We start from the raw sequence: 26,627 nt of genomic DNA on the forward strand, positions 1-26,627 counted from the left end.
GATGTCTGCTTCGTCAGTTCATCCCAGCATGTCACAGGAACTGACTACAAGGATGAGGAGGCGGAGGATGACGAGGAAATTAAAGGGGGAGAAGGACAAGAAGGAGGAGATATTATGACAGGAAGGAGGAGAGGAAAGGGGAGGATAGGAAAGGATAAGGACAAGGAGGAGGCGAGGAAAGTGGGTGGACAAGGAGGAGAGGAAAGGAGATGGACAAGGAAGGTGCGAGGAAAGTGGGTGGACAAGGGGGGGACAGGAAATTGGGAGGACAAGAAGGAGAGGAAAGGACGAGGACAAGGAAGAGGCGAGGAAAGGAGAAGGACAAGGAAGAGGCGAGGAAAGTGGGTGGACAAGGAGGCGAGGAAAGGAGAAGGACAAGGAAGAGGCGAGGAAAGTGGGTGGACAAGGAGGCGAGGAAAGGAGGAGGACAAGGGGGGCAGGACAGGGGGGGGGGGGGCAAGGGGGGCAGGAAAGGGGGGGGGGCAAGGAAGAGGCGAGGTAAGGGGAGGAGAAGGAGGCGAGGAAAGGAGAAGGACAAGGGGATGAGGAAAGGAGAAGGACAAGGAGGAGGAGAGGAAAGGGGAGGACAAGGAGGCGAGGAAAGGGTGAGGACAAGGAGGAGGAGAGGAAATGGGAGGACAAGGGGGAGGAGAGGAAAGGGGGGACAAGGAGGCGAGGAAAGGATGAGGACAAGGAGGAGGAGGAGAGGAAAGGATAAGGACAAGGGAGAGGAGAGGAAAGGGGAGGACAAGGGGGAGAGGAAAGGAAGAGGACAAGGAGGAGGAGAGGAAATGGGAGGACAAGGGGGAGGAGAGGAAAATGGGGACAAGGGGAGAGGAAAGGATGAGGACAAGGAGGAGGAGGAGAGGAAAGGATAAGGACAAGGGAGAGGAGAGGAAAGGGGAGGACAAGGGGGAGAGGAAAGGATGAGGACAAGGAGGAGGAGAGGAAATGGGAGGACAAGGGGGAGGAGAGGAAAATGGGGACAAGGGGGAGAGGAAAGGATGAGGACAAGGAGGAGGAGAGGAAGGGGGAGGAGAGGAAAGGGGAGGACAAGGAGGCGAGGAAAGGATGAGGACAAGGAGGTGGAGAGGAAAGGGGAGGACAAGGGGGAGAGGAAAGGATGAGGACAAGGAGGAGGACAGGAAAGGAGAAGGACAAGAAGGTGAGGTGGAGAGGAAAGGAGAAGGACAAGAAGGTGAGGGGAGAAGAAAAGATGAGGACAAGGAGGAGGAGAGGAAAGGAGAAGGACAAGAAGGTGAGGTGGAGAGGAAAGGTGAGGACAAGGAGGCGAGGAAAGGATGAGGCCAAGAAGGTGAGGTGGAGAGGAAAGGATGAGGACAAGGAGGAGGAGAGGAAAGGAGAAGGACAAGAAGGTGAGGTGGAGAGGAAAGGATGAGGCCAAGGAGGTGAGGTGGAGAGGAAAGGATGAGGACAAGGAGGAGGAGAGGAAAGGAGAAGGACAAGAAGGTGAGGTGGAGAGGAAAGGATGAGGACAAGGAGGCGAGGAAAGGATGAGGCCAAGAAGGTGAGGTGGAGAGGAAAGGATGAGGACAAGGAGGAGGAGAGGAAAGGAGAAGGACAAGAAGGTGAGGTGGAGAGGAAAGGATGAGGACAAGGAGGAGGAGAGGAAAGGGGGGGGACAAGGAGGCGAGGAAAGGATGAGGACAAGGAGGAGGACAGGAAAGGAGAAGGACAAGAAGGTGAGGTGGAGAGGAAAGGATGAGGACAAGAAGGTGAGGTGGAGAGGAAAGGATGAGGACAAAGAGGAGGAGAGGAAAGGGGGGGGACAAGGAGGCGAGGAAAGGATGAGGACAAGGAGGAGGACAGGAAAGGAGAAGGACAAGAAGGTGAGGTGGAGAGGAAAGGATGAGGACAAGGAGGAGGAGAGGAAAGGAGAAGGACAAGAAGGTGAGGTGGAGAGGAAAGGATGAGGACAAGGAGGAGGAGAGGGAAGGGGGGGGGGGGGACAATGAGGCCAGGAAAGGAGGAGGACAAGGAGGAGGAGAGGAAATGGGGGGACAAGGAGCAGGTGAAGCAAGGGCAGGAGAAGGAGTAGGACAAGAAGGGGGAGGATGGGAGGAGGAGAAGGACAAGGGGTGGCAGAAGGTGGGGAAGAAAAAGGAGTAAGGGGTGAGGAGGGGAGAAGGAGGAGTAGGACAAGGAGGAGAGGAAGGTGGAGGAGAAGGAAAAGAAGGAAGGGGAAGAAGGAGGACGAAAATGGGGGGGGGGGGGGTGAAGAATGGGAGGAGGTGGTAAATGAGAAGGACAAGGAGGAGCTAGTGGAGTAGAAGGAGATGGTGTAAGAAAGGAGGTGAAAAGGAGGGAAGAGGTGTGAAGGAGAAGGAGGAGGTGGGGAGGAGAAGGTGGAGGAAGAGGATGTGGTTATCGTGGAGTAGAAGGAGATGTGTAGGAGAAGGAGGAGAAGAACAAGAGGCAGGAGGAGGAGGAGCATGAAAAGAAGGAGGAGGTGGGGGGAGACGAAGGAGATGTGGAGGAGAAGGTGGGGAGGAGCAGAGAAGGAGGAGGAAGAGAAGGTGGTTCTCGTGGAGTAGGAGGGGGAGATGGTGTAGGAGAAGGAGGGGGGAGAACAACAAGCAGGAGTAGGAGGAGCATGAAAAGAAGGAGGGGAAGAGGGGGCAAGAAGGGGGAGGAGGAGATAAGGACAAGAAGGGGGAGAAGGAGATAAGGACAAGAAGGGGGAGAAAGGGGAGGAGAATGACAAGAAGGAGGCTGAGGAGGAGTGGGGATGTGGTGGAGGAGGAGGGGGAGAAGAATAGTTCGCCAATGACACAGGAACTGACTACTTGGGTGGTGGGGGGGGGGGGGGGGGGGGGCGAGAGAAGGAGAAGTAGGAGAATAGTTCGCCAACAGCAGATGCATGGGACAGAAATTGACTAAAAGGAGGAGGAGGTGGAGAAGGGGAATAAGGAGGAGAGGAGGAGAAGGAGGATGAAGAGAAAGGAGGGGAAAGGGGGGTGGGGGGAAGGACAGCATATTTTTGGTCACCGCTTTAGAACAGGTAATTTGTTGCTAAAAGTTGCACTATTTTCACAACAATCTTTTTTTCAGGAAAGCGTACATTTTTTATTTTTTTTATTTCATTTTATTTATTTTGGGTGAGGGGTGAGGTCATGTTGCTTTTTTCCATCTACTTCTAGAACAAATCATATTTAAAAAAATTCAAAACAATCTCTGCCCCAAACAATATCATATGGTCGGTACCTCACTGCATCGCGAATAATGGCGTTTTTGCGTGAGCCTGGTGTATATCGCTTAACGACTACTCCCATCGTCATTTGTGTAAACATTACACCGCCGACAGACAACGACAGATTACCACAGTAAGTTTATTTAAACGACCGTTATACACCACCCTTTAGACACAGGATCACGTTCAGTCAACCGCAAATCAGCGCTTAGACTTAGGGTAACTGTGTGAGTCTGAAGAAGGTTTTACGCAACTTTTAGGTAAATTGCCGGGCAAAAGAAAGTATCCATCCATGTTTGATGGTGCCTAATAACGAAACAAACAAGAAATGGTTATTCGATGATGTAAACATTTGATACGGTTATCAAGGTTGTGTTTTGGACCTCACGTTAGCAGTGTTTCGGCGATTGTTTTCATTCCAGTAACGTTTTGATAACGTTTGCATTTTTTTTGTTAAAATTTTTTTTTCAAGTATCCCCGTGTTATGGGCTTTCGGAAGCTTAAGAAACATTCGTAGTTTTCCCTCTAATCACATGAACAACTGTAAAACATCTCAATCACTTATAATTGACAACTTTCTCTAAAATTGAGCCTTCATCCGAATATTTGCAATGTCAGTGTGGTGCTAGATCTCCCGTTATAGCGCGAGTAATCGCGAGAAACATGGCCGTCCGAAAACGTATGACGTCCGAAAACCTATGACCCGGCGATATATACATTGATTCGGCAGTTTCATTCAAGTCACAGTGCTGGTGAATTAATGTTGAATGAGTTTTGAACATGTTGAATGTAAAGAAAGATAAATGCTTGAATGTGTGTTTGCCAGTGTTATGAACGTGTATATAAGGAGTAACGTGTAGGAACCCTGAACAGCATGTGGCGAGAAGCTCACAGGCACATGACGTCAACATGGGTGGTGACGTCATTATCTACTTTGACGTCACTGAATCTGACGTCAAAAATGTATCGTGTAGGAACCCTGGGGTGCGTTGCAAAGCGCCAATCGCTTGTGAGCGATGTACAGCGATCCGCCTTACAACAGTGCGCTAACTTTCAGCCGCTTGCAAGCGAAACAATCGCTGGCTGAGGTCGCTTTGTTCTCAAACCAAAACGGCGGTTTACTTTGACAGCGGAACAAGAAATTCTTGACTGGATCAACGAGGAAATGAGCAAAGGTAGCCAACACCCCATCATCCTCAGCCTGCTCTACATCTTCAAAGTAATTATAAATTCCATCAGCTCGTCATCGAGGCTCTTCTATTACGTTCTTCATTACGTCAAGGCAACCAAGCGCTAGTTGCGCCGCCATTTTGGAAGAGTGCGCAAGCGCTTCGAACTGTTGCAGACACCGGTATGAGCGATTAATTTGCTTTCTCTTAGCGGTTCGTGGCTTGCAACGCGCCCCTGAACAGCATGTGGCGAGAAGGTTACAGGCACATGACGTCAACATGGGTGGTGACGTCATTATCTACTTTGACGTCACTGAATCTGACGTCAAAAATGTATTACGTCACAAAATAGGTCGTCTATGAGAATCTTTCTTCTCAATCATCCCAAATATTGGCTGTCACGGGAGGTTACAAACTGAAAAAGTTGACAGAATTATTTTGGATGATAAATAGAATCTTAACCTCGTGTCTTTTGATATCAAATATATCAACACACGGAGTTTTAAACTTTAATTGACTCGTGTTGATATATTTGATATACAAAAATACAAGGGTGTGTTATTTGTAACCATAACCAAATAGTTTGCTTGTTTGTTTTGTTAATTGTTTACAAAATGCGGCATTCGGCAATATTCAACACCATGGCGGCGGTCTACAGGTAAGTAATCGAGTCATGTCCAGACAAACCAGTGATTGATATCGGGATCACGCCGTCGGGAATGAAAGTGGTCTCAAGGACGGAGTTTATGTTGTTAACGCCGCTGTCATGAAAAGTTCAATATATAATGGCGTCCCGTTTAATGGCAAAGAAAGGGATTTAAACAGAAGTTAAGGGTAAAGGACCGCTCGTAAAATCCGGAGAAATTGTTTACTTTTTTTTTTTACTTTTTGCTTTGAAGATAATTTAAAGATTTGTAATTATCACAAGGATATGTCTTTCTTGAAAGTGATAGTGTGGAACTGAGAGCACAGATACATACTTAATGTATCGTAGTCATGGCAACGTGTGACTACATTTAGATTAACAGAAAACATAATGCGAATTTTAAACATGTTCCTCCATCGTGTTCAGTGACATTGACACCATATGCATTGATTATTTACATAGAAGTTTTGAGGATCGGACACATTCTGGGGTTATTATTATATCAAGAATAGTTTTCTTTGCACAGCACGGTACGTTCTTTCGTTAGACGTTCCGACGACCAGTTATCCTTTTCCTCTCGGGGGGCACGGGTGGCCCAGTCGTCTAAGGTGCCGCGATTCGCTGTGCAGAGTTGCGTTCCTTGGACACGCCAGAAACCTATGATTGTGGGTTCGAATCCCGGATCGCCCCGATTATGTTTCTAGGTTTGTCAGCACCATACCCGTGCTCGTGGGTTTCACCGAAGTGGTAAACGTCAGAGACTTGCATCACTTCGGGCTTTCCTCCCACATTAAGCTGACACGCCGTGATATAACTGGAATACTGTTAAAAGCGGCGTTAACCCAACTCACTCACTCACTCACTTTTCCTCTCGTTATACTTTTACTATTACCTAATAAGAGTAACATGGCCCCGATGTCCATACGATGTCTGTTGTATAACGTCACACTCAGCAATATTCCAGCTATATGAAGGCGGTCGATAAGTAATCGAGAATAGGCCAAACAATCCAGTGATTGACATTATGAGCATCGATCTTCGCAATTGGGATACGATGACATGCATCAACCAAGTCAGCGAGCCTGACCGCCCGATCCCGTTAGTCGCCTGGAATAATCATATATATAGTTCTTAGGAGTATGCAATAATAATTTGCTAAAAGAATATGGAAAATATTTCATGTATGCATTGACGTCGGAATATTAAATCTTTTACAAACGTAACCTACAATTAAGGTATAAAACATTGTTGAATACTCAACGCTATATTTATGTATTAATTAGAAACACCGATGTCTTTGGGGCATTAATATTCCTATAATTGTCACAAAGATAAATTTCAATCATTAAAATGAAGTTTATTCATAGAAAGAGGAATTTCTTACATATTTTAGATAATGGGGAGGAACTCAGCGCATCTCACTTGTTAGCACGCAGAGCGTGGAGAGAGAGGTACGGTCTACTCTCGCGTGAACTTAGCGAGCGCGAGGCTTAGGCAAGCGACAACACAACATGGCGGGCCAGAGTGATAGGACGGAGTTACTAGCTGCGATTTTACTAGCGACTTTACTCGCGGTTATAGTTACCACAGATGCCACAGAAGGTATGTACATTGTCATTGTATCAAATTCTATTGATTTTGTACGTATTTTGTTACGTGTGTCAAGGAAACAAGATTTTCACCTGTGTACGGAGTAAGGAAGTGATACCGAAATGCCTCACAATATAAACACTGCCATCTCGGGCTGGTCCCTGCTTCAAAGCACAAGTTAACATGGCGTGACTGTTTTTGAAATGTATTGCTGACTCACTCATTCAAGATGGTGTTATGAAAGTGTCCCATACATAACTGTCTCCAAAGAACCCGCACTACCGGTCGATCTCTTTTCAGCTGTCAAAATACCTAGCAATATACTGGCTACGAGGCCTCAGGTGAACGGCCGGAGAAATAAGCATTGTCACTGGCATTTCGTAATCAATATTTTTTCCAATAGCGTTCATAGGTTAAGGTAGTTTGGTTGTATACTATATAAGGAAGACTATCGTTTTATGACTTAACGTAATTAATAATAGAACGCGACCATATCGTTTTGATTAAATTCCTAGCCCTACCTGCATGGCTTATGCAAGAAAGAAATTTGCGTCTGCCATGTCTTCTGAGGGCTGAAGTTATTACTATGTTAGGTAAATATTTCATCGAGACTCCAAATAGTCTGGGCCTATTGGATGATCTGGGTTCAAATTATAGCATGGTTGGTTTAAATGTAGACACCCTGAGTGCCAGTAGGACATATTATTCATGACTAGATTGTTCGCATCAGGGGAAAGGATTGTCACCTGTTTTCTCACCTGATATAATTAAAACTTGTCTGATTCTGAAGCTATACTCCAATACACAGATACAAAAGCAGGAAGTTTTGGTATACTGTTCTTGGTAGCATTTGGGTCCACAAAATGGAAATTGATAAGGAGGAATTTTTGGATGAAAGTTAAAGTTATTAAACCGCTAAAACATATATCACATGCTTTCTTTTAAAAATAACCCAGACGTTTTCTTGTACTATTGATTTTGAAATCTGTAGTGGTGTGTTATTTGATTTTACCTAATATGCTCAGCTGAGGACACTACTTTACAATCATAATCAACTATATATTCTGTACAACATGTACAATAACCAGTTCCTGTAATCTATATACTGTAATCGATGTAATAAGCACTGAGGGCGCTTTCAAAATTAGAAATAGGGGGGTCTTGTTACATGTATTAGAATATTATTTTTATGAAAAAAAAACAGATTTGAAAGATAAATTTCGTGGTTTATGCTGACAGCCTGAAATGTTTATATACCGTATTACACGACAGATATATTTTTCCAGAACTTAATTGCCCATAATTAAGGGTGCATATAACACTTGAGTGCGTATTATACATGAATAAATAAGTCTTGTGTACATTGATCAATCGGAAGGGTTGCTAATTGGGGTTGTTCACTTGCCAATATATTAGCAAATATCGCCGTGGGTGCTTATCAGAGCGGGGCGCTAATTATGTCGAATACGCTATTCATTGTAGTGTATCAAAATAGTTATCATTATTCATCCTACATTATGTGACTACATATCGGAAACATTTGAACAGTGTTGCCAAAATCATGAGCTCAATCAAAATCAAGTTCAGAATCTAGTTTTTATAACAACGTGTCAAAAATATTAAATAGAACTGAGGATGAACCTAAAGTTACACAGAAATAGTTTTACATCTGGAACGCCCTCCTGCCCTCCACCTGAAAGTGCAGTGTTCCTTGTCACAAGTCTGAAGGATTTAGGTAATTCCTGGGTTAAGGGTGTATGATAGAAAAACAACAAGGACGCCACGATTCCTTAATTTTGAAAATCATGTCGCTGGAGAGTGACAACTATCTTAATGTTTCTTGCAGCAATGTTGACACTGGCAATCAGTACAGAATGTTAGTTTACTCTACTCTTGAAGTGTGTGGTTCTGACCTTGTCGAATGGTAATGAGATCCCAAAGGAGCTATATACTCTCACACTCTTCTGCACAAAGACATCCCCTTGACAAGACATTGTCGTCTTCAAAGAAGCACCAGATTACATGTATAGCTTGAGCCACAGTCCTCCTATGTAAGGAGCATTTACAACCATATCATTCTACTTCAAACAGATCCCAAACCCCAGATGAAATATATTTGATTAATGCATGTTTTTATTGTATACAGTTACTACCCTGAAGTGCTAAAAACAGAATCAAGAGTGTTTCGTAGCATCATTTATGAGTGGTCCAGTTCTGTGCTGTATGAGTGCATACTGAAGCCTGATTTGAATCCTTTGTAGAATGCATATGAAACGGACCAATAACCTAAAAATCATCGCCAGGATAATTGCCCTGTTCCTACTAGGGCTTGGAGGGGTAATTCGTGTATTTGGGTTGAGTTGGTACTGAGTAGGACCCAGGTACTCACAGGACTACCCAGACCCGTGGTTAGTCATGTGATATATTGTTTAATGAGAAAAACTCCATGGTTACCTACTGTGATCGATACTCGCATCAGGAATATTGTGATGCATCGGTGTATCATCCCACCACTAGTTCTTAGCATACTTTTTATTATGTGGACTTTCATTATCTGGGCATACAGAGGTCAAACAGCCTTTTACTAGACTAGGGCTTCGGACCAGTGGCTTAAGTCACAGACTTTTTGTCAGTATTAGAAACTGATATTTTCAGCTCATTTGTCCTTATAATGATAACATATAGCAAAACCCTTTAAATTGGCAAAATTCTACTAGTCCTAATGATACCTTAGCTATTGGGAAGTTTGGCAAGGACTATGGGACTAGTGTCAATTTCTAATGCTGATTATAGAATAATAAACAAATTTTGATTGATTCCATGACATTTAATTGGAAAACCAACCAATTATTTGTGTGCAGAAGTTTCCATAAACCTGAAAACAAAAAGGTCACGCCCACAAGACAACTTCTGTTTCCTTATTGGCAGATAATAGAGTGGGTGGTTTGTGATCATGGTCTTTAGTTTTGTGATCATTATGATTAGGTAATCAGTCTTTGGGGTTATTATTGTTGACTTATAATTTATAAGTATTGTTTTTCCACACCTACATATTTACACGTGTGCTCACCGGGTTTTACATGTGTACCGCCATAAATGCAAAATATATCGAAAACAATTCTTAACTAACGATATAGTGGCGGTGATCTGGGTATTAAGTAAAAGATATGAAAGTATTCTAATCTTTTCAGTTGAGGTGGTGTTTGTTTCTGTTCGTAATTATGTTAGAGTGTATTATGTATAAAATTGACTGTTTTTATGGGTGTTTTTTTACATTTAATCAGAGATATTCTAGTTGCTGTTTCAATTCATAGACATGCCTCAAACACCTCAGAGATTTCAGGATGTGGCTAATGTGAGGATATCAGATTCAGCAGCAGCAATGACAGAGATACACACGCACAGATTTGTGGGAATATTTGTATTTTGTGAAGTAATCGGTCGTTATGACTGTTAAAATGGGTCGGATATGTTCGGTCATGTGCCGAAGGACTAAAGCTGTTGTGACGGTGACGGATTGTAGACAAAAGTATTGATTGTGATTCTGTTTAATTAATTGTCTCTCTAAGCCTGTTGAACCATCTACTAGACAACCCTATGATGGGGAAGCGATCACTGTTAAGTTTGCTAATATCGGTCTCAAGCACTGCCTCTCTGATTCTGCTGAGGGTGTTGGTGTTAACTAATTATCAGATCATAGCTCTAGGATAAGTTCAAGAAACACTTCTAAGACGTCTCAACACGGATACATGGAACTGTGAGAAGACTGCAGTAAATTAATTGTCAGACATAGAAAATTAATCCTGAATCAATTGAGTCATTTTAAGGAGTCTCCTATCAGTGCATTCTCGCTTTTAGTAACGCTATTGCTTTGAAGTTAGGTTACTGCTAGTCTCACCTGTCAGTGGCCATCTACTGATTGCAATTTAGGAAGGTTCGGTAGAAACAAACAAATTCAATTACCGTTGACTAAATGCTGGTTATACCTATAAGAATAATCATAACTCCTTTGACTGATTGAAGTCACAACATTCAGCATAATTGATAGTATTAGAGGAGTGTGGTTTTACCGGTAAGCCACAATTTGAAATACTAGTGAATATGTATCACAACATCTTTGGAAAATACCAGTAGATTGCGTTTTTCAAAATCATTCATATTTTCATATTGTTTACATTGACAGGTCAAATTGAATCATTGATGTGCATTAATCAGGACCTGTAATTTTAAAATCTATATGGTCAGTCTTTCTAGCTGGAGTCATGAAATATCAATATCTTTATCTTGTTGAACTTGACAAAACTAAACTGTAAACAAATGAAATCGTGTTATTGCAAAATAAATATGTGAACAAGTTTTTAGGAATATATCTGTTTGACTAATGAGTTTACAGTTCCACTGGTCATGTTAGCATGGTTAGCTTCTTGACAAACACTGTTAAGCCTGGTGAGGTACATACTACTATACTCAGGACTAATCACAGACTAAATATAGTGCTTACGTACCTCAGCTGACATCTGTGTCTGTTTGTGTTTGAGCTAAAGGGGGCAGTTTTAGAAATTTACATTTTGTGTTCAGTGGTATGAGAAATAGACAGATTTATTTCTGGAATACAAATAGATGAAAAGGAACAGATTGATGTGTAAAAGAGATCAAGATTATATCCAGTAAATGTTGTGCTTGCCACTGAGGGAATATTATATTTAGCATGATGCGTTACAGGTTGATGTTTTGTGTCATACACTTAGTGTTTTTTTATTTTACTTTTAGAAAGTCATTATTTATTACAAATCTTGTTTCAAAGTGCTTATGTTTTAAGTACCCCGGGGCAAATGTGTTTTAGAATGTATTATTGTTGCAATATTTTCAAAAGCACTTGTTGAAAATAACACTATGACCATATGTATAGTGTCACCTTATTCTTCTTCAGGGAGTAGACATTCTTGGTTATTTTTTTAAATATTTTTTTTATTCGTTTGTTTTGTGTTGGTATGTGCTAAACACAGGGTTAGAGCTTACTCAAAAGCTGTGCTGTCCAAGGTAAAGATACAATGCCCTTGTAATGTTAAAACAATGGGGAAATTGGGAAACTTATACAGCCCGCAGGAATTTGTACTAACCCGGGGCTCGCGGGCTGGTTTTAAGTTTTAACAACCCCGCTGCAGTTATGCTTGATAATGTGTATTGCATTTTCTCAAAATTCTGATGCTTCCATTTTCATCTGTTATTATATGAAATTCTTCAACTCAAAATTCAATGCTTCAGTCACATGTTGATATTCACATAAGAAAAAAGATGAGTGAGTTTGGTTTTATGCCACTGTTAGCATGGTTAGCAATATTCCAGCAATATCATGACATGGGGATACCAGCCATGGGTTTCACGCATTATACCCTGTGGGGAATTGAACCCAGGTCTTCGGCGTGACAAGCAAACACTTTAACCACTGGGCTACCCCGCTGCCCCCTTAGTCACATGAACTGACAACTCACGACATGTCCTCCCCAATTCTATGGAATATAGCTGATATCTCCCTGAAAATGCAATAAAACTGAATAGAAATCCAGGGATTATCCTGGTAAATTTTATTGACATTTTTAGGTATGATAGATAATTTTATTCAAGCAGGAAGAGATTTTCGATTTTTGTAGGAGAAAAATTAGAGTGCTTATGCAGTTGAAACTATTAAGAACAGTTATATGTATGTGATATTCAACCGCGTTAAATGAATGTTGATGCGACATCTATGAAAACTATTCGAGAATGTCGCGGAATAGCAGCCAAAGCCAATCCCTAGAGATCAGGAAGGACAATTATGTGCATTATGTAAAGACTTGATGTACTCCCAACAGGGAAAGGTGGCTGGTTATTGTACAAGGTTTACATGATGAATAGAAAATGTGTTGTTTGGTTTCCTAAAAAAAACCCTGTGTCAGTGTGTGCTGCCTTATACATGTTATACCCCTTGGTAGTCCTTTATTGAGATGAACCTGCCATGGCTGTCTACCAGCCTGCATAGTGATAACAGAAGAAGGTTCCACCAGCCGCCACAATGTCTTGAACATATGGCACACTGGTAGAATACTGGTGCATGTTTCAAGTTGCTGCAAGTCCTCTGTAAATTACTCTTCCATTCTATGTTATCTACACTGTACACGTTTCATACATTGACTTCAATACTATGATGATGATTGAGGGGCCAGTGGGGAAGGTTAGCTTGCTACACCTTCAGTCTGGGTTTCACTAAAAATCCCAAATAGGTTTGAAGTGTTTTGTGCATGTTGGTGTCAGACTGTCTGTTTTCTTGTTATGATCTCGGATGAGTGCAAACTTCAAACGAGTAAACTATGAATATCAACATTGCTGAGTTTTTCACTAACTCTGTGAAGAGAATTCTTGTCTTCTGAGAAATGAGGGTGTGTGTTTACTCTGTGGGTAGGTAAGACATGTTATGAATGCCTGCCTATGGTATTGGTCTAGAAATCAACCACTGTAGCAGGTAAAATGAATCGTTAAGAAAATGTACGTCATCGTGATCATAGCCGTATTGTTTATTACTTTTTATAATTGTTGCCATGGTTACAGATCAAAAGACAAAATACTAATGATACATTTTTTCCACTTTGATCAGATGCCAATCGGTCAACACCTGTCATCAATATGTTTTATATTTGTACTGCAATACATTGAATAGGTTGCCATTGTAAATGAAACAGTAAAATATTGTTTTTTGTTTGAATTAGTTAATTCACCCAGAATATGTTGGCTAAAAAAAAAAAGTACAGAAAATGTATGTGTCAATGTTTGTGAAGATATATAACCTATTCACTTCAAACTTAGCACGATGGCTCTAAGGCTAGTTTGGCTTTTCTTTTTTTACAAGTTGGTATACTGATCCACCGATCCAAAATACTGAGAAAATGGAAAACAAATGAATATAAAAATCATTTTGAAAACCTATATTTTGACCCAAATACCTAATCAATGCTAATGTGATAAAGAAATAAAAGAAGAACAAATCATTTTCTAGAATCTTGCAACGCAGTAAAGAAACGACTTTGCCATTAAAATGCAAGTTAAAATAATATGCAGAACAGAGAGAATAAATGTGTCGTCTTTTTTATGTAGTCATTGTTTAAAAGAACCAGCTGCATTGTCACAGTTTTAAAGAACAAATCAAAATACAGGCATATCAAGTCATTATTCCACCCCACCCCCAACTCAGTGGTTTGGGGAACATTCCATAAACCAACCCCCATAAGATGTCGTGTTATATTTACTTTATTCTCTTTTCTACCTGCCGAATTGACAAAACGGGATGTAAAAACCAAAATGACTTCATTAATACACCAATGACGGCCAGTGGTTTAAGGTTTTGTTTTGACCTCGGTATTTCTATAAAAACCTTGTGGTATAGAACAACGCAATTGTGCAAGTTGTGTGTGTATTTTTAGCTATCACCTGATCAAGCAACACTGAGTAGTCGTGACAGGTGACCAGCGAACCATAGCACTGCACCACTGGTATTGCCCATTAACAATGTTAACAAAGTCCTCCTTTGTTGGAGCAATACCACTGAGAATGCCATTTTTTATTTGCACCCAATGTTAAGATGTGTCACTGCAACAACCTGTTCCATGTTGGCATTTTAAACTGTATTACCCTACACTTACAGATAAAGGAATATTGTCGCCATATGCATCACAGACTATTTTACAGATAAAGGAATTTGTCCCAATATTACAGGTAAAGGAAATTGTCCCAATATTACAGGTAAAGGAATGTGTCACCATATGCATCACAGACTATTTTACAGATAAAGGAATTTGTCACTATATTACAGGTAAAGGAATTTGTCGCCATATACATCACAGACTATTTTACAGATAAAGGAATTTGTTGCAATATTACAGGTAAAGGAATATTGTCGCCGTACGCATCACAGACTATTTTACAGGTAAAGGATTTTGTTACCATATACATCACAAACTATTTTACAGGTAAAGGAATTTATTGCAATATTACAAATAAAGGAATTTGTCGCCATATACATCACAAACCTTTTTACAGATAAAGGAATTTGTCGCCCTATACATCACAAACACTTTTACAGCTTAAGGAACAAACTTATATCAAACGTCTATGAAACATTTTCAGCAATAGTTAACAGACATTTCTATACCCCTGCTGCACTGCTGTGTTTATTGTAAAAAGTCTGTTATGTTCTGTAACAATCTTATACACAAGGAATGCAGTCTGTAACACATATTTCAGGCTCAATAAGGGGTGCCGATAAAGATTACTTTCAGATTGGTCTAGAAGTTTATCAGGGGGTAGTGCTTAATGGAACAGGGTCCTGTTCCACAAAGAGATCCAAGCGCGACGACAGTCGTAAGTCTTTGTTAAAGTATGGGAGTTACGATTACTGAAGCGCTACGATAGCTGTGTGGAAGGGACGCCAGGCTATTCATATGGTGAATATGGTAACAAAAAACATTACCTATCCAATACATTTTATATACATCACAATTCACATGGTGTTTCCCACTGACTAAATATACAATGTACTTCACAGTGTATATCACAGTGTATATCACAATCATGCTATAGCTCTGTCTGTTCTACAGTGTGGCCATGGTGGTGGAGTAATGGAGCTGTAGTGATATATTCCATGTGTATAATTATGCTGTGATATAACTGTAATACTGTTAAATGCAGCGCTAAACCCTACTCACTCATTTGCATACTTATAACATCTCATTTATATTATTATATTTTAAACACTTTTTCAGTGTTTTTCATTCCCTTTGCAATGTGAGGGTCATGATGATCTCCCAAAGAAATATCTGGTTTAAGATGTAAGAGAGCCACTGACTCATAATTCATGTATCCAATTATACTGTATACAACAGTGTACATATACCCAGTGTAATACAATGCCTTTATCCATGAATTGGTAATATATTATTAATCCCTTTTATGCTCGGAACTCACAAACATTGGACATGTTGGATATTTCTCAGCCAAATACTTGCGTCAATGTGATGCAGAGGTTATAGCATGGGAAGCAGTTGCATGCCAGGATTGGTGTATGATACATGCCAGGATTGGTGTATGATACATGCCAGGATTGCTGTATGATACATGCCAGTATTGCAGTATGATACATGCCAGGATTGTATGATCCATGCCAAGATTGCTGTATGATACATGCCAGGATTGCAGTATGATACATGCCAGGATGGCTGTATGATACATGCCAGGATTGCTGTATGATACATGCCAGGATTGCTGTATGATACATGCCAGGATTGCAGTATGATACATGCCAGGATTGCTGTATGATACATGTCAGGATTGCTGTATGATCATACAATTATTAGGATTGTATGATACATGCCTGAAGATTGCAGTATGATACATGCCAGGATTGTTGTATGATACATGCCAGGATTGCTGTATAATCCATGCCAAGATTGCTGTATGATCATACAATTGCCAGGATTGTATGATACATGCCTAAAGATTGCAGTATGATACATGCCAGGATTGTATGATACATGCCAGGATTGCAGTATGAATGACATATACTTGAAGTGCTATGTGATACATCACTGGAGTTCTGTATGCTATATATCCCTGTGGCCCTGTGTGTTACAATCATGCCATACACCTATCCTATTCACTAACATTGTTGCCATTGTTGCTGTGTCACAGTCAGTTACACAAAGGTATCTGCTGAATCATGCATCACTTCTGACACATGTTACTGAAATATGGAAATAACACTTTGTTTATATTCGATCCTCGCCCCAATTATCCCACAGCTCTCTGCATTCCTGATTCATGAGTTACATTATTTTGCACAAAGACAATAAACGTTGTAACATGAGTTATTGCTTTTGTTCTAATGTGACTATAGGCTTGATTACATATTTCTAAACTTACTCAAACAATTAATAACATCTCTGTTTCATTTGAATATATGTCAGGTGACCCCATGGGGATTCTAGGATAGATAAGGTCCCTGGTATATCAGTGTTCCTGCTGGCATTTGAACCAGCCAGTCCTGGTGGACTGGTAACTTTAAAATTTACCAGTCCCCCCTAATCTTGGTCAGTCCCAACTTTCAACAAATAAATAAATGAATGAAAAAATTGCCTGGTTTTTATTCTTTCAACATGTTCAATGCAATGACATCATCTCTGAAGTAACTACATGTCCATCACACAAAGTTCAGTCACAATTTTCTCTTTTGTTTTTGAGTATTTCGAGAATAAGTCACTACAAGTATATATATTTAACCTCAAAGCAAAGCAAAATGCTATTTCCTTGCACTGAAAATAGACAAGAGGGAAAATATTTAATATTTATAAGGTACTTTATTAGCCGGTCCACAGGGAGTGGTGGTCACATGAATTACCGGTCCAAGCCTTAATTTTACCGGTAAAAAACTGGTTATTACCGGCAAACGCGAACTCTGTATATGCTGGTCGTAAGCCTTGACTTAATGGAGTGCGTTGTCGGGCTCCTCGGTCACTTATTTGATGGCGTGATCATGTACCCAGATGGCATTGAGCATGCTTGTAATGTCACTCACTAGATTTTCTGGTTCAGAATCGGTTGTGTACATTCTGTCGTCATGTAGCAGGGATTTGAAAACAAACATACAAACTGAGATATGTTAACCTAGAAAACAATGAGATCTGTTGTTGCAGAAATATGGAAACTGGAGGCCGTTAGCAATCCGAATAGGGGGTCATACTTTCTGGCCTTAATGACGAGGGCCCCATATGGGAGTTAGGGTCGTCTTAGTGCTATGATCACTGTGTTAAACGGGGCCCCTTCTTAAGCCATAAAGGGATTAGAGTAGGGCTGGGACAGGTAACTCGGGTACTCGGGTCGGGTGGGTACGGAGTAGGACCCGGGTACCCACAGGACTACCCGGACCCGTGTTTAGTCACGTGATATATTGTTTCATGACAAATATTCACTATATAACTGCATAGTTACATGACAATTTTAAGTCTCTAATGTTCGCATTTCTTCATGACTATGAACATGTTCCTTCTGACTTATATATGTTTGAACAAAGCTAAAACTTTAGTCAACTTCTGTGTATGCATAACCACATCGTTTTATACATGTATCTGAATACATTTTGCCAGGGCTAATGTCAAACTATTCCCAATCAGACATTTTGTACCTATCTTTTGACACCAACAGCAGGTACCCGGGTAGGGTTGGGTAATAGGGGTGTGGGTACCCGGGTAGTAAATTTGGACTCGTCCCAGCCCTAGATCAGAGCAATATTTTATGATTGACACAGCATTTGAAATATGTGCCAGCCTGTTACTTGGCACATGGCAGTTAGATCTCGTGTCGTCCCCGTAGTTTCAAATTTGTATGTGGCCCTTATGCTGATGGCCTGCTTTAAATTTGTGTCTCTATTTTTTTTCTCCCAATATTAAAGCTCCAGGTTTTTTAAATGAGGGCCTCAAGAGTTTAATCATGGCCTACAGCTAAAGTTTGTGGGTCCTGGGCAGTCTGGCACTTTTGTTTAATTTCAAACACTGGGTTGACAAGAGGTGTGTTGCAGCCAGAGGGTGGTGTGGGGTGGAAAAGAGGGACCTTGATTTACTGGTCAAAACAGTGGTTTGAAATAAGTGGATTCGAGCTAAAGTCCTCCGGGGATGCAACTCAAATTGAACCCTTTTCTGGCCCTATTACATGTGATAGTGATGACACATACGGACACGTCGAAAATCAGACTCCTGCAGAGTTGCCTCCCTGTTCCTGTGCCATTTCATTTCAAAATTTATGCCATTCATGGGATCTTATCTAGTTTGTTTAAATGATTTTCAGGGCGGTCGGGTAGCCTAGTGGTTAAACGTGAGCTCATCACACCAAAGACCCGGGTTCGATTCCTGACATGTGTACAATGTGTGAAGCCCATTTTTGGTGTCCCCCACCGTGATATTCCTGGAATATTGCTAAAAGCGGCGTAAAACCTAACTCACTCACACTCAATTAAATGATTTTCTGGCTTGTTTACATACTGTTGCGAAATGGCAGGAGTACTGCTCTGCCGCATCAGGCAATAAACAAACAGTTACTTAGATCTTATGCAAATTGTGTGAGTGACTGGTGCCACCGGTAAGTCAGGACATGCTTACACTCTTTTGTTAACACCTGGCCTTATCACTTAGCAGATGATTGAGACTGGTTATTCACACTCATTGATGTTTTACAGTTAGAGACACCACAATCAGTTTTGACATTTATGCCCAACACTGCTGTCATAGTCAATATTAGCCCTTGAGACATCATTGTTCGAAATTAAGCCTAAAATCCTTAGCACATGTCCAAGATTTTGGATTCCCTAGGTTCAAATTCCACAGAACACCTGAAGGATCCACTTGATATCAAACACTGCCATGTGTATATAATAAGACTATGGGAATATGCATGTGTTTGGAAAATGTTTCCTACTGAAATTGACAAAATAATGAAAAGAATTCGAGTTATCTATTTAGGTTGAGGCTTAATTGCAGAATTGATTTGGTTGTTAATCAATAATATTCCTGAATCTGCCATTTTGTATCTACCTACAACACATGACAGAGCAGTGTTGATCACATGTTACCATGGCAACAACCAACACAATACCTGCAAGCCTACTAGGATGTAGCTGCCATTGTTAAGAATGACAATTGTTTCGCATTGATTTGTGTCAGGTTTGATGGATCCAGTGTTTGGAGAAGTGTTCTGCCACCTTAAGATTTGTTATCAAGTGTCAGTGTTATTTGTCTGTTCTAAACATTTGTATTTTATATTTTTAAATATTTTGAAAGAACATGAATGCAACCGGAGTCTCACAGTCCCTGAACTATAATATGGTTCTATCCCAATCCTTCAATACTGTAATGCTACAGCCCTAAATGAAGAAAGTCTAGGTTTTTCACAGAATCTCCCATCTTACCAGGGCTCTTTTTAAAAAATATATGGAGTTGTTTGTTCCTATCAAAATTACATATGTTCAGAGACTAAGCGTAATCTACTAAATTGTCTTCAATGGAAGTTTCTTAATGGGCTTAGCGCAGAAGTGTTGATCTAAGGTTTTGAATGTACGTTTTGGACTTATAGTATTTTTAAAGCTTCTGTTGCCTGGACGAAAAAATATCAGCAGTAATAAGATTAAATTGATCACCATTGATCACATTTAACGGACAAGGGTGGATCCAGCGTTTTTAAGAGGGAGGCGTCCAAAATATCAAAAGCATGTATGTTGGTTGTTGTATTTAAATCTGATATCAACGTTACCGTCAAAATGTTAATATTACTTGATGAAATTCACAAACTTTGCAGACAGAGCCTGAGATTGAAAGAGATATATATTCTCCCTGTTCAACAGACACGAAGTAATGATGGTTACAAATTAATGATTTTGTCTGCTGTCTGCGTGTTTATTGATCAGTGCAGTGTAGCGTGAACCTGTAAATAAGATTAATGGGGTATAACATTACAAAAAAATGAAACATCTTTTTCACCCGTTGATATTTTAACTTTTAAACTCGCAGGCAGTTTTATTTTCTTGCTATAAGCATCGATCCCATTTCAGTGATAGAAACTAACATTTTTCGTCCACTAGTCCTTATAATGATAACATATAGCAAAACCCTTAAAAATGGCAAATCTCTACTAGTCGTTATGATACCTTAACTATTGGGCAGTTTGGCATGGACTATAGGACTAGTGCCAATTTCTAACACTGCCATTTACATCTCTTGAATCAGCAATAACACCTCACTTGAACTTGCAATAACACAACCAACATATACGTAACTAAATACAGGAAACTCTCTAAAACGTCAGTTAATGGTATCAATTCTACAGTGTATGACAACCGGACATACAAGCAGTACACGTTAGACTTATGAGTGACCTGTCTGGAGCATGAAACTTGCTTTATGTGTTATTAGCTGGAGTTCCCAATCCTAAGATGAATGCTGACAGTATTGACACCTTAATGAAAGCCTTTATCATGTTTATGGATATCACAAAGAGCCTCAGTGCATGTGACATATCTGCATGTCAATTATGATTAGGTATATATATCAACTAGTCTTCGTTGCCATGGTTTCTGGTGGTTTTGACACCGAGACCACGTGCATTATTAATCATTTATGCAGCGTTGAGTTCCCCTCACAGCTCAGCACTGATCTTGGCATAGTTAATGTTTAGAGACTTTCTTAAGTCGACTGGGAGGAAAGAGGGTGCATTAATTGAGTATAGCGTATTTCCACACAAGTTCTTTTTGTTGTAATACACAGCTTCAGTAACTATTCTGTACATAAGCAATATACATACCTCCACTTCTAAATTCTAATGCCGATAACCGCCTCCGTGGTCTAGTGGTAGGGCGTCCGCCTGGAGAGCGGAAGGCCCGGGGTTTGATCCCCGGCCGCGTCATACCAAAAGACTTTAAAAGATGGTACTTGTTAATACCCTGTCTGGCGCTCGGCATTTAGGGGCTAAGACAAGGACTGGTTGGCTTGGAGTCAGTATACTGTGTCTTGGTGGGGTATTCATGTTAAACTGCGGCATGGAATCTCAGTGAACTAGCACTATAAATCGGCATCAGTCCGGACTAGTACAAGCAGCCACACACACGTGCATGCACGTCGCTATATAAGTGCAATAATCTTGGACGCGACGTTCATCCCCACCTCACCTCACCTCACCTCACCTCACCTCACCTCACCTCTAATGTCCTGGCAAGAGGCTTTGTACTCTGACACGGCATGCTATTGTTTGTATGTTAGTTGCTATCGCTCCAATGCTCAAGGGAAATAACAGGGATTTACTGGACGCGAAATCCCATGTCCTATGCACATGAAATTTGAAATGGGCGCAACAAAATACAGTGTATCCTATGTGTATACATGTTTAGGGAAGAATGCTGATATTTGATAAATTGGAACCTCTTCAAATTCATTTTCGTACATAATCATTTTAAAAAAATACAGTCAGTGCTTCATGATTTTCAAGTATAAGTATGATACACATTTGATTAAATATACAACAAGCAAGGATTAAAGCTGCGCCATTCATGAAAATATCAACTGTTGGGTAACTCTGTGAGATAAACGTGTAGCTTGTTATCCCCATTTTCTAATCAAGCACCCCTGCATCAAATGTCAGTTAAAGGATGTTCCCTGAACCCCCAATCTAAATCACCAAGGTAGACCCCTTTATGCAAACAGTTGCCTCTATTTAATATTCATTGATACATTATTTGCCTGTAACGTTTCCTTGAAGCCATTTGGCAAGTGAGGTGAAAAATGAAGACACCAAATGAAATATGAAATCACACCGGGAACTAGATCAATCGGCAGTTAGATGGCTGCTAATAGGTTTTCATCTCCATTGATCACAAGATGACAAGTTGACCGGACACACCATGGCCGGTTAGAGACTTGACATTGTCCACTGTAGGGTGATTGGATTTTAGGCTTGAGTTTTGTCCAACCGTTAGCAACAGGTAGTCACTTAACTTAGATTGACATGCATTATTGCTGGGGTAGCGTGACAGGGTTAGAACTAAACTCAAAAGCTTTTCTAGCCAGGGTAATGATAAAAGCTCTTTGTAATGTTAAAACAGTGAGGAAATTTGTACTAGCCTTGTACTAGCCTACAGGAATTTGTACCAGCCTACAGGAATTTGTACCAGCCTGCAGGAATTTGAACTAGCCTGCAGGAATTTGTACCAGCCCGCAGGAATTTGAACTAGCCCGCAGGAATTTGAACTAGCCCGCAGGAATTAGTACCAGCTCAGGGCTAGCAGGCTAGTGTTGAGTTCTGACACTGCAGTAGACAACTGATGTGTGAGAACTTTGAGCTCATCTTGGACTCGTGTTTAAATAACTTCACTACATTTCAGGAGAAAACTACGAGTTTTCATAAATTTTCAATTGCCTGAGACTGGCGGACAGCTGGCCTTGTGTAACCTTAATCATTGTTTAGTGTTTCTCCACGTCGTCATGGCGAGGTTTATTGTGATCACTGTCAACACTGAGTTGATCATTAGTCTTGTGAAACGACTGGACGGTCCAGACTCTACAAGGTCTAATTAGAGAATTTGTTGTAAATATGATACGTGTATGTTATGTTCCTCAAGTCCAGACTACCAGTGTATTTTGTAGAACATTTAGGAGAACAGTTTTCAATCCAGCTCCCTCAACCCTCCTCAATAATTGCTAATTGGGAAAAAAGTTGGAACAACATATTGGCCTTCTTAATATGGCTTACATGTTATTGCAAGCTTGATGTCGATTTAAGCTCAGTACAGCAGACAAGGAGTGTTGCATGGATTATGAAAGTCAGTTGTGCTGTGTTGGCCTAATTGACAGAGATGGGGTTGAATTAAGATGGAGACATCCTACCACTGAACCAGTCCACAAGGACAGCGCCATCTATCACCGAGTGAGGACGAGGAGCAGGTGCTCTATCTGCCTAATTGACCTTACTGTTATTACTGCACAGTGTGATTTGTGCTCCTTTTGTAGTTACATACACTTAGGGGGACTTATGCCCTTTGCTGCATGCTGAAAGGATGGAGAAGATTTGTGGCCTTGTTAGCCAACATCGGAATTTGGTCTGAAGAGGCTGAATACCTGCATATCTGATGATGCACTTTAAACCAGGATTTACCTGGCGTATTTATTTTGGGTTCCAGGGGACTGAAAGCCTTCAATTGCAGGAGTCCCAGATTAAAAAAAATGGTCCCAGAAAAATGTCAATAATTGAGTACAGGCCTCTGCAACAATGTGACATTTGATGTAAGATTTCACATGCCAAAATAGATGTGGAGTTAGCCAATTGAAATGAATCTATGTAGTATTTTTGAGATGATTACATACAATTATTTCTAGTGGCACCAAATTATGAAATAGCATCATTCAATTCTAAATCATATTTTTCTGCGTCCCACTGGATGCATAATTATTTCTTTTGTTCATGATTTCAATTGTCATGCATATTGGATGCAGAATTTCACATTTCAATAAATCTCTTCCTTTCCTGTTCTTTGTTTTTTTCCTTATTTAGTTTTCAGAAATAAACAGGAATGTCGAGGTGTTTGTCATCCATATGTATGAACAATGAAATATTGTTGCCAGATCAGATTATAGCATCCTATACCCATGCAAATTGAGTATGGACGCATATAATTTAATCTGCAATTGAAAAAGGTAACACACTTATTTGTGTTTCGGCATCATACCGTTGGGGGGGCAGTCATCTCAAGGCGCTGCTAATTGATATGCGGAGTTGCATCCCTTAGGCACGCCAGAAACATATGTTTATGGGTTTGAATCCTAATTTGCCCCGGTTGTGCTTCTAGGTTTGTCAGCACTATACTTGTGATCGTGGGTTCCACCAAAGAGATCTACTCCCCTTTGGGCTTTCCTCCCACATCAAGCTCACATGACGTGACATAACTGGAATACTGTTCAAATTGTGTTCAAACCGACCCACTCACTCACTCACTCTAATACAGTATGATACACCGTCCACAAACAATTAGTTAGCCCCATCCTTTAACAGCAGCATCCCTTGCTCCATCACTGTTTAACAAAAGTAATAATCGGGGCGGTCGGGTAGCCTTGTGGTTAAAGCGTTCGCTCGTCCCCGGTTCGATTCCGACATGGGTACAATGTGTGAAGCCCATTTCTGGTGTCCCCCGCCGTGATATTGCTGGAATATTGCTAAAAGCGGCATAAAACCATACTCACACACTCATTTACCAATAATCAGATCGACCTGTTAACAGCTGTCTGGTGAACCGATGCCCTACGTCTAGGTGCCACACCCCCCACCCCCCATGTCTGACTACAGTTGAAATATTGGGTTCAAGCCTTCATTAGTTCCTGGATGTGTATTGGTAATAGAGTATAGACAGTCATAGAGCGGAGTAGGTTGTGTACATACAGGCATCGATCCTGTCAAACCGTCGTCACGTCTTAGCAAACAAAACACAGTACTTTGCCCGATTTGATTTTTTTGGCTTTTCATGATCGGCTCTGTAAACATGATAAAGCATCTGTGTCCTCATTCAGACCAATTTAGAAGATATATGATCTCATTTGAATTACACATGGTTAAGTGTTTCAGTGCAATAATTTTTTAAGAAATGTGTCACTATTTCTGCTATCAAGCATGGTAAAACACAATATGACACAAATAAAGATAAATTGTGATATTTTTCAAAAGCACTTTATGGAATAAGTTCTGTCATTATTTAAGTAAAGCATGAAGTGGGATATTGTGTCACATTGGATCCCTGGTAAGACACTTTACATAATAAATTGTCACCATTTCAGCGATAGAAACTAACAGTTCAAGCCAACTAGTCCTTATAATGATAACATATAGCAAATTTCAACTAGTCCTCGGGATACCTTGACTTTTGGGCAGTTTGGCACTATAGGACTATAGGACTAGTGACAATTTCTAATGCTTCATTTCTGCTCTGTATCCATGGTAAAACACTTCGAAATTCTTTTATATTTACAACTTTGTTGATTTTCTAACCAGATGAAGATCACATATATAAACTGATTGAGTGTGTATAGTTTAACACCGCTTTTAGCAGTATTCAAGCAAGATCACAGTGGGGGACACCAGAATGGGCTTCACATATTGTACCCATATGGGGAATCAAACCCAGGTCTTCAGCATGACGAGCAAACACTTTAACCACTAGGCTACTCCACCGCCCCTCTGGAGATAAAGACGAGTACCAAACCATTCATCACGGGTCACAGACTTTCAAGGTCAACAAATCATTTAGGTCAGTAGCCATAGTTGCATATGGGGAATTGAACCCAGGTCTTCAGCATGATGAGCAAACACTTTAACCACTAGGCTACTCAACCGCCTCTCTGCAGATAAAGACGAGTACCAAACCATTCATCACGGGTCACAGACTTTCAAGGTCAACAAATCATTTAGGTCAGTAGCCATAGTTGCATATGGGGAATCGAACCCAGGTCTTCAGCATGATGAGCAAACACTTTAACCACTAGGCTACTCAACCGCCCCTCTGCAGATAAAGACGAGTACCAAACCATTCATCACGGGTCACAGACTTTCGCATAGTTAGATAATACTTTCAAGGTCAACAAATCATTTAGGTCAGTAGCCATAGTTGTGTTCTTGATCAGGTCACACATCCTTACATGATATGAATCACTGGGTTGTCTGGTCCAGAATCGATTATTTACAGACCGCCGTCATATAGCTGAAATATTGCTGAGTGCAGTGTTAAACAAACAAACACATCCTAAGTTGCAAGTGTAAGTTAAAAAGGGCTAGTTATCTACCTTTTGAACATGTCCGAAATATTTGAATGAAAGTTTTCTGGAAATTAAAAATGACATTTTAGGTGGGCCATACAGCACGTTACCAAATCCTTTGATATATTATTGCCAACTATTTCATTTGACTGATCCTTAATTTAGTATCAACTTGTGCTAAATAGGTCTCAATACACAGCGAAGGGAAATACAAGAAAGTTTCTCTAATCCAGCTTTTCTTGTAAAATGTAAAAAATTCAAATCCTTGGTGGAGTACATGATTAGAACAGCAGTATTAGCCCAAGGCTAAATATCTCCATGGAGGTCACAACGCTAACAGTTAGCCACTGACTTGGGCTGGTACACATGTCAAAGTACTTTCAGGTACGCCTGATGTGTTCAGGTCACTGTGGTCAACCATGACATACTTTATGCCCGAAACTACTCATGTGCTCCATCAGATTGTTATTTTCACTTAGACAGGAATATTATTTCTGTTACTGTTAGCGCTTGCCTTGAAATACCTGTTTGCTGTCGCCATCAAATAAGTGTCTGTATTTGATTGAAATCCATTTGCCGTATTTACCATGTGATTGTGTTGCTAGCATGAGGGGCTGATGGGTATTGAGTTTCCTCCCCACCCCCCCCTAGGT

The 26,627-nt window shown here is 40.7% G+C and overlaps 4 protein-coding genes across 6 annotated transcripts in view; all 4 read left to right on the forward strand.

The window, feature by feature from the left end:
* Positions 1-209: 209 nt before the first annotated feature.
* LOC139464706 (octapeptide-repeat protein T2-like) lies at positions 210-878 on the forward strand. Its single transcript, XM_071246222.1, has one exon. The coding sequence runs from the start codon at positions 210-212 to the stop codon at positions 876-878; it is 669 nt and encodes a 222-aa protein (XP_071102323.1).
* Positions 879-1,547: 669 nt separating this feature from the next.
* Positions 1,548-1,934, forward strand: LOC139464707 (octapeptide-repeat protein T2-like). The gene has a single exon (XM_071246223.1). It carries the CDS (start codon positions 1,548-1,550, stop codon positions 1,932-1,934), a length of 387 nt encoding a protein of 128 aa, XP_071102324.1.
* Positions 1,935-1,972: 38 nt separating this feature from the next.
* On the forward strand, positions 1,973-2,689 carry LOC139464708 (uncharacterized). The gene is made up of 2 exons (XM_071246224.1): positions 1,973-2,032; positions 2,414-2,689. Exons 1-2 carry the CDS (start codon positions 1,973-1,975, stop codon positions 2,687-2,689), a joined length of 336 nt encoding a protein of 111 aa, XP_071102325.1.
* Positions 2,690-6,516: 3,827 nt separating this feature from the next.
* LOC139464971 (plexin domain-containing protein 2-like) overlaps positions 6,517-26,627 on the forward strand; it is a 137,865-nt gene continuing 117,754 nt past the window's right edge. For all 3 annotated transcript variants that reach the window (XM_071246611.1, XM_071246610.1, XM_071246612.1), the window contains exon 1: positions 6,517-6,628. In XM_071246611.1, the coding sequence (XP_071102712.1) occupies positions 6,538-6,628 (91 nt within the window). In that variant the 5' untranslated portion in view covers positions 6,517-6,537. The remainder of the gene's footprint in view (positions 6,629-26,627) is intronic.

This window comes from Haliotis cracherodii, unplaced genomic scaffold (assembly GCF_022045235.1).
Source record: "Haliotis cracherodii isolate W230 unplaced genomic scaffold, xgHalCrac1.p SCAF_17, whole genome shotgun sequence".
In the NCBI taxonomy this organism is placed as follows: Eukaryota; Metazoa; Mollusca; class Gastropoda; order Lepetellida; family Haliotidae; genus Haliotis; species Haliotis cracherodii.

Coding starts and splice junctions, on each gene's coding strand:
- LOC139464706 (XM_071246222.1), top strand. CDS start 210: ATGGACAAGGAAGGTGCGAGGAAAGTGGGTGGACAAGGGGGGGACAGG.
- LOC139464707 (XM_071246223.1), top strand. CDS start 1,548: ATGAGGACAAGGAGGAGGAGAGGAAAGGAGAAGGACAAGAAGGTGAGG.
- LOC139464708 (XM_071246224.1), top strand. CDS start 1,973: ATGAGGCCAGGAAAGGAGGAGGACAAGGAGGAGGAGAGGAAATGGGGG. Junction 2,033..2,413: donor AATGGGGGGACAAGGAGCAG/GTGAAGCAAGGG, acceptor GGAGATGTGTAG/GAGAAGGAGGAGAAGAACAA.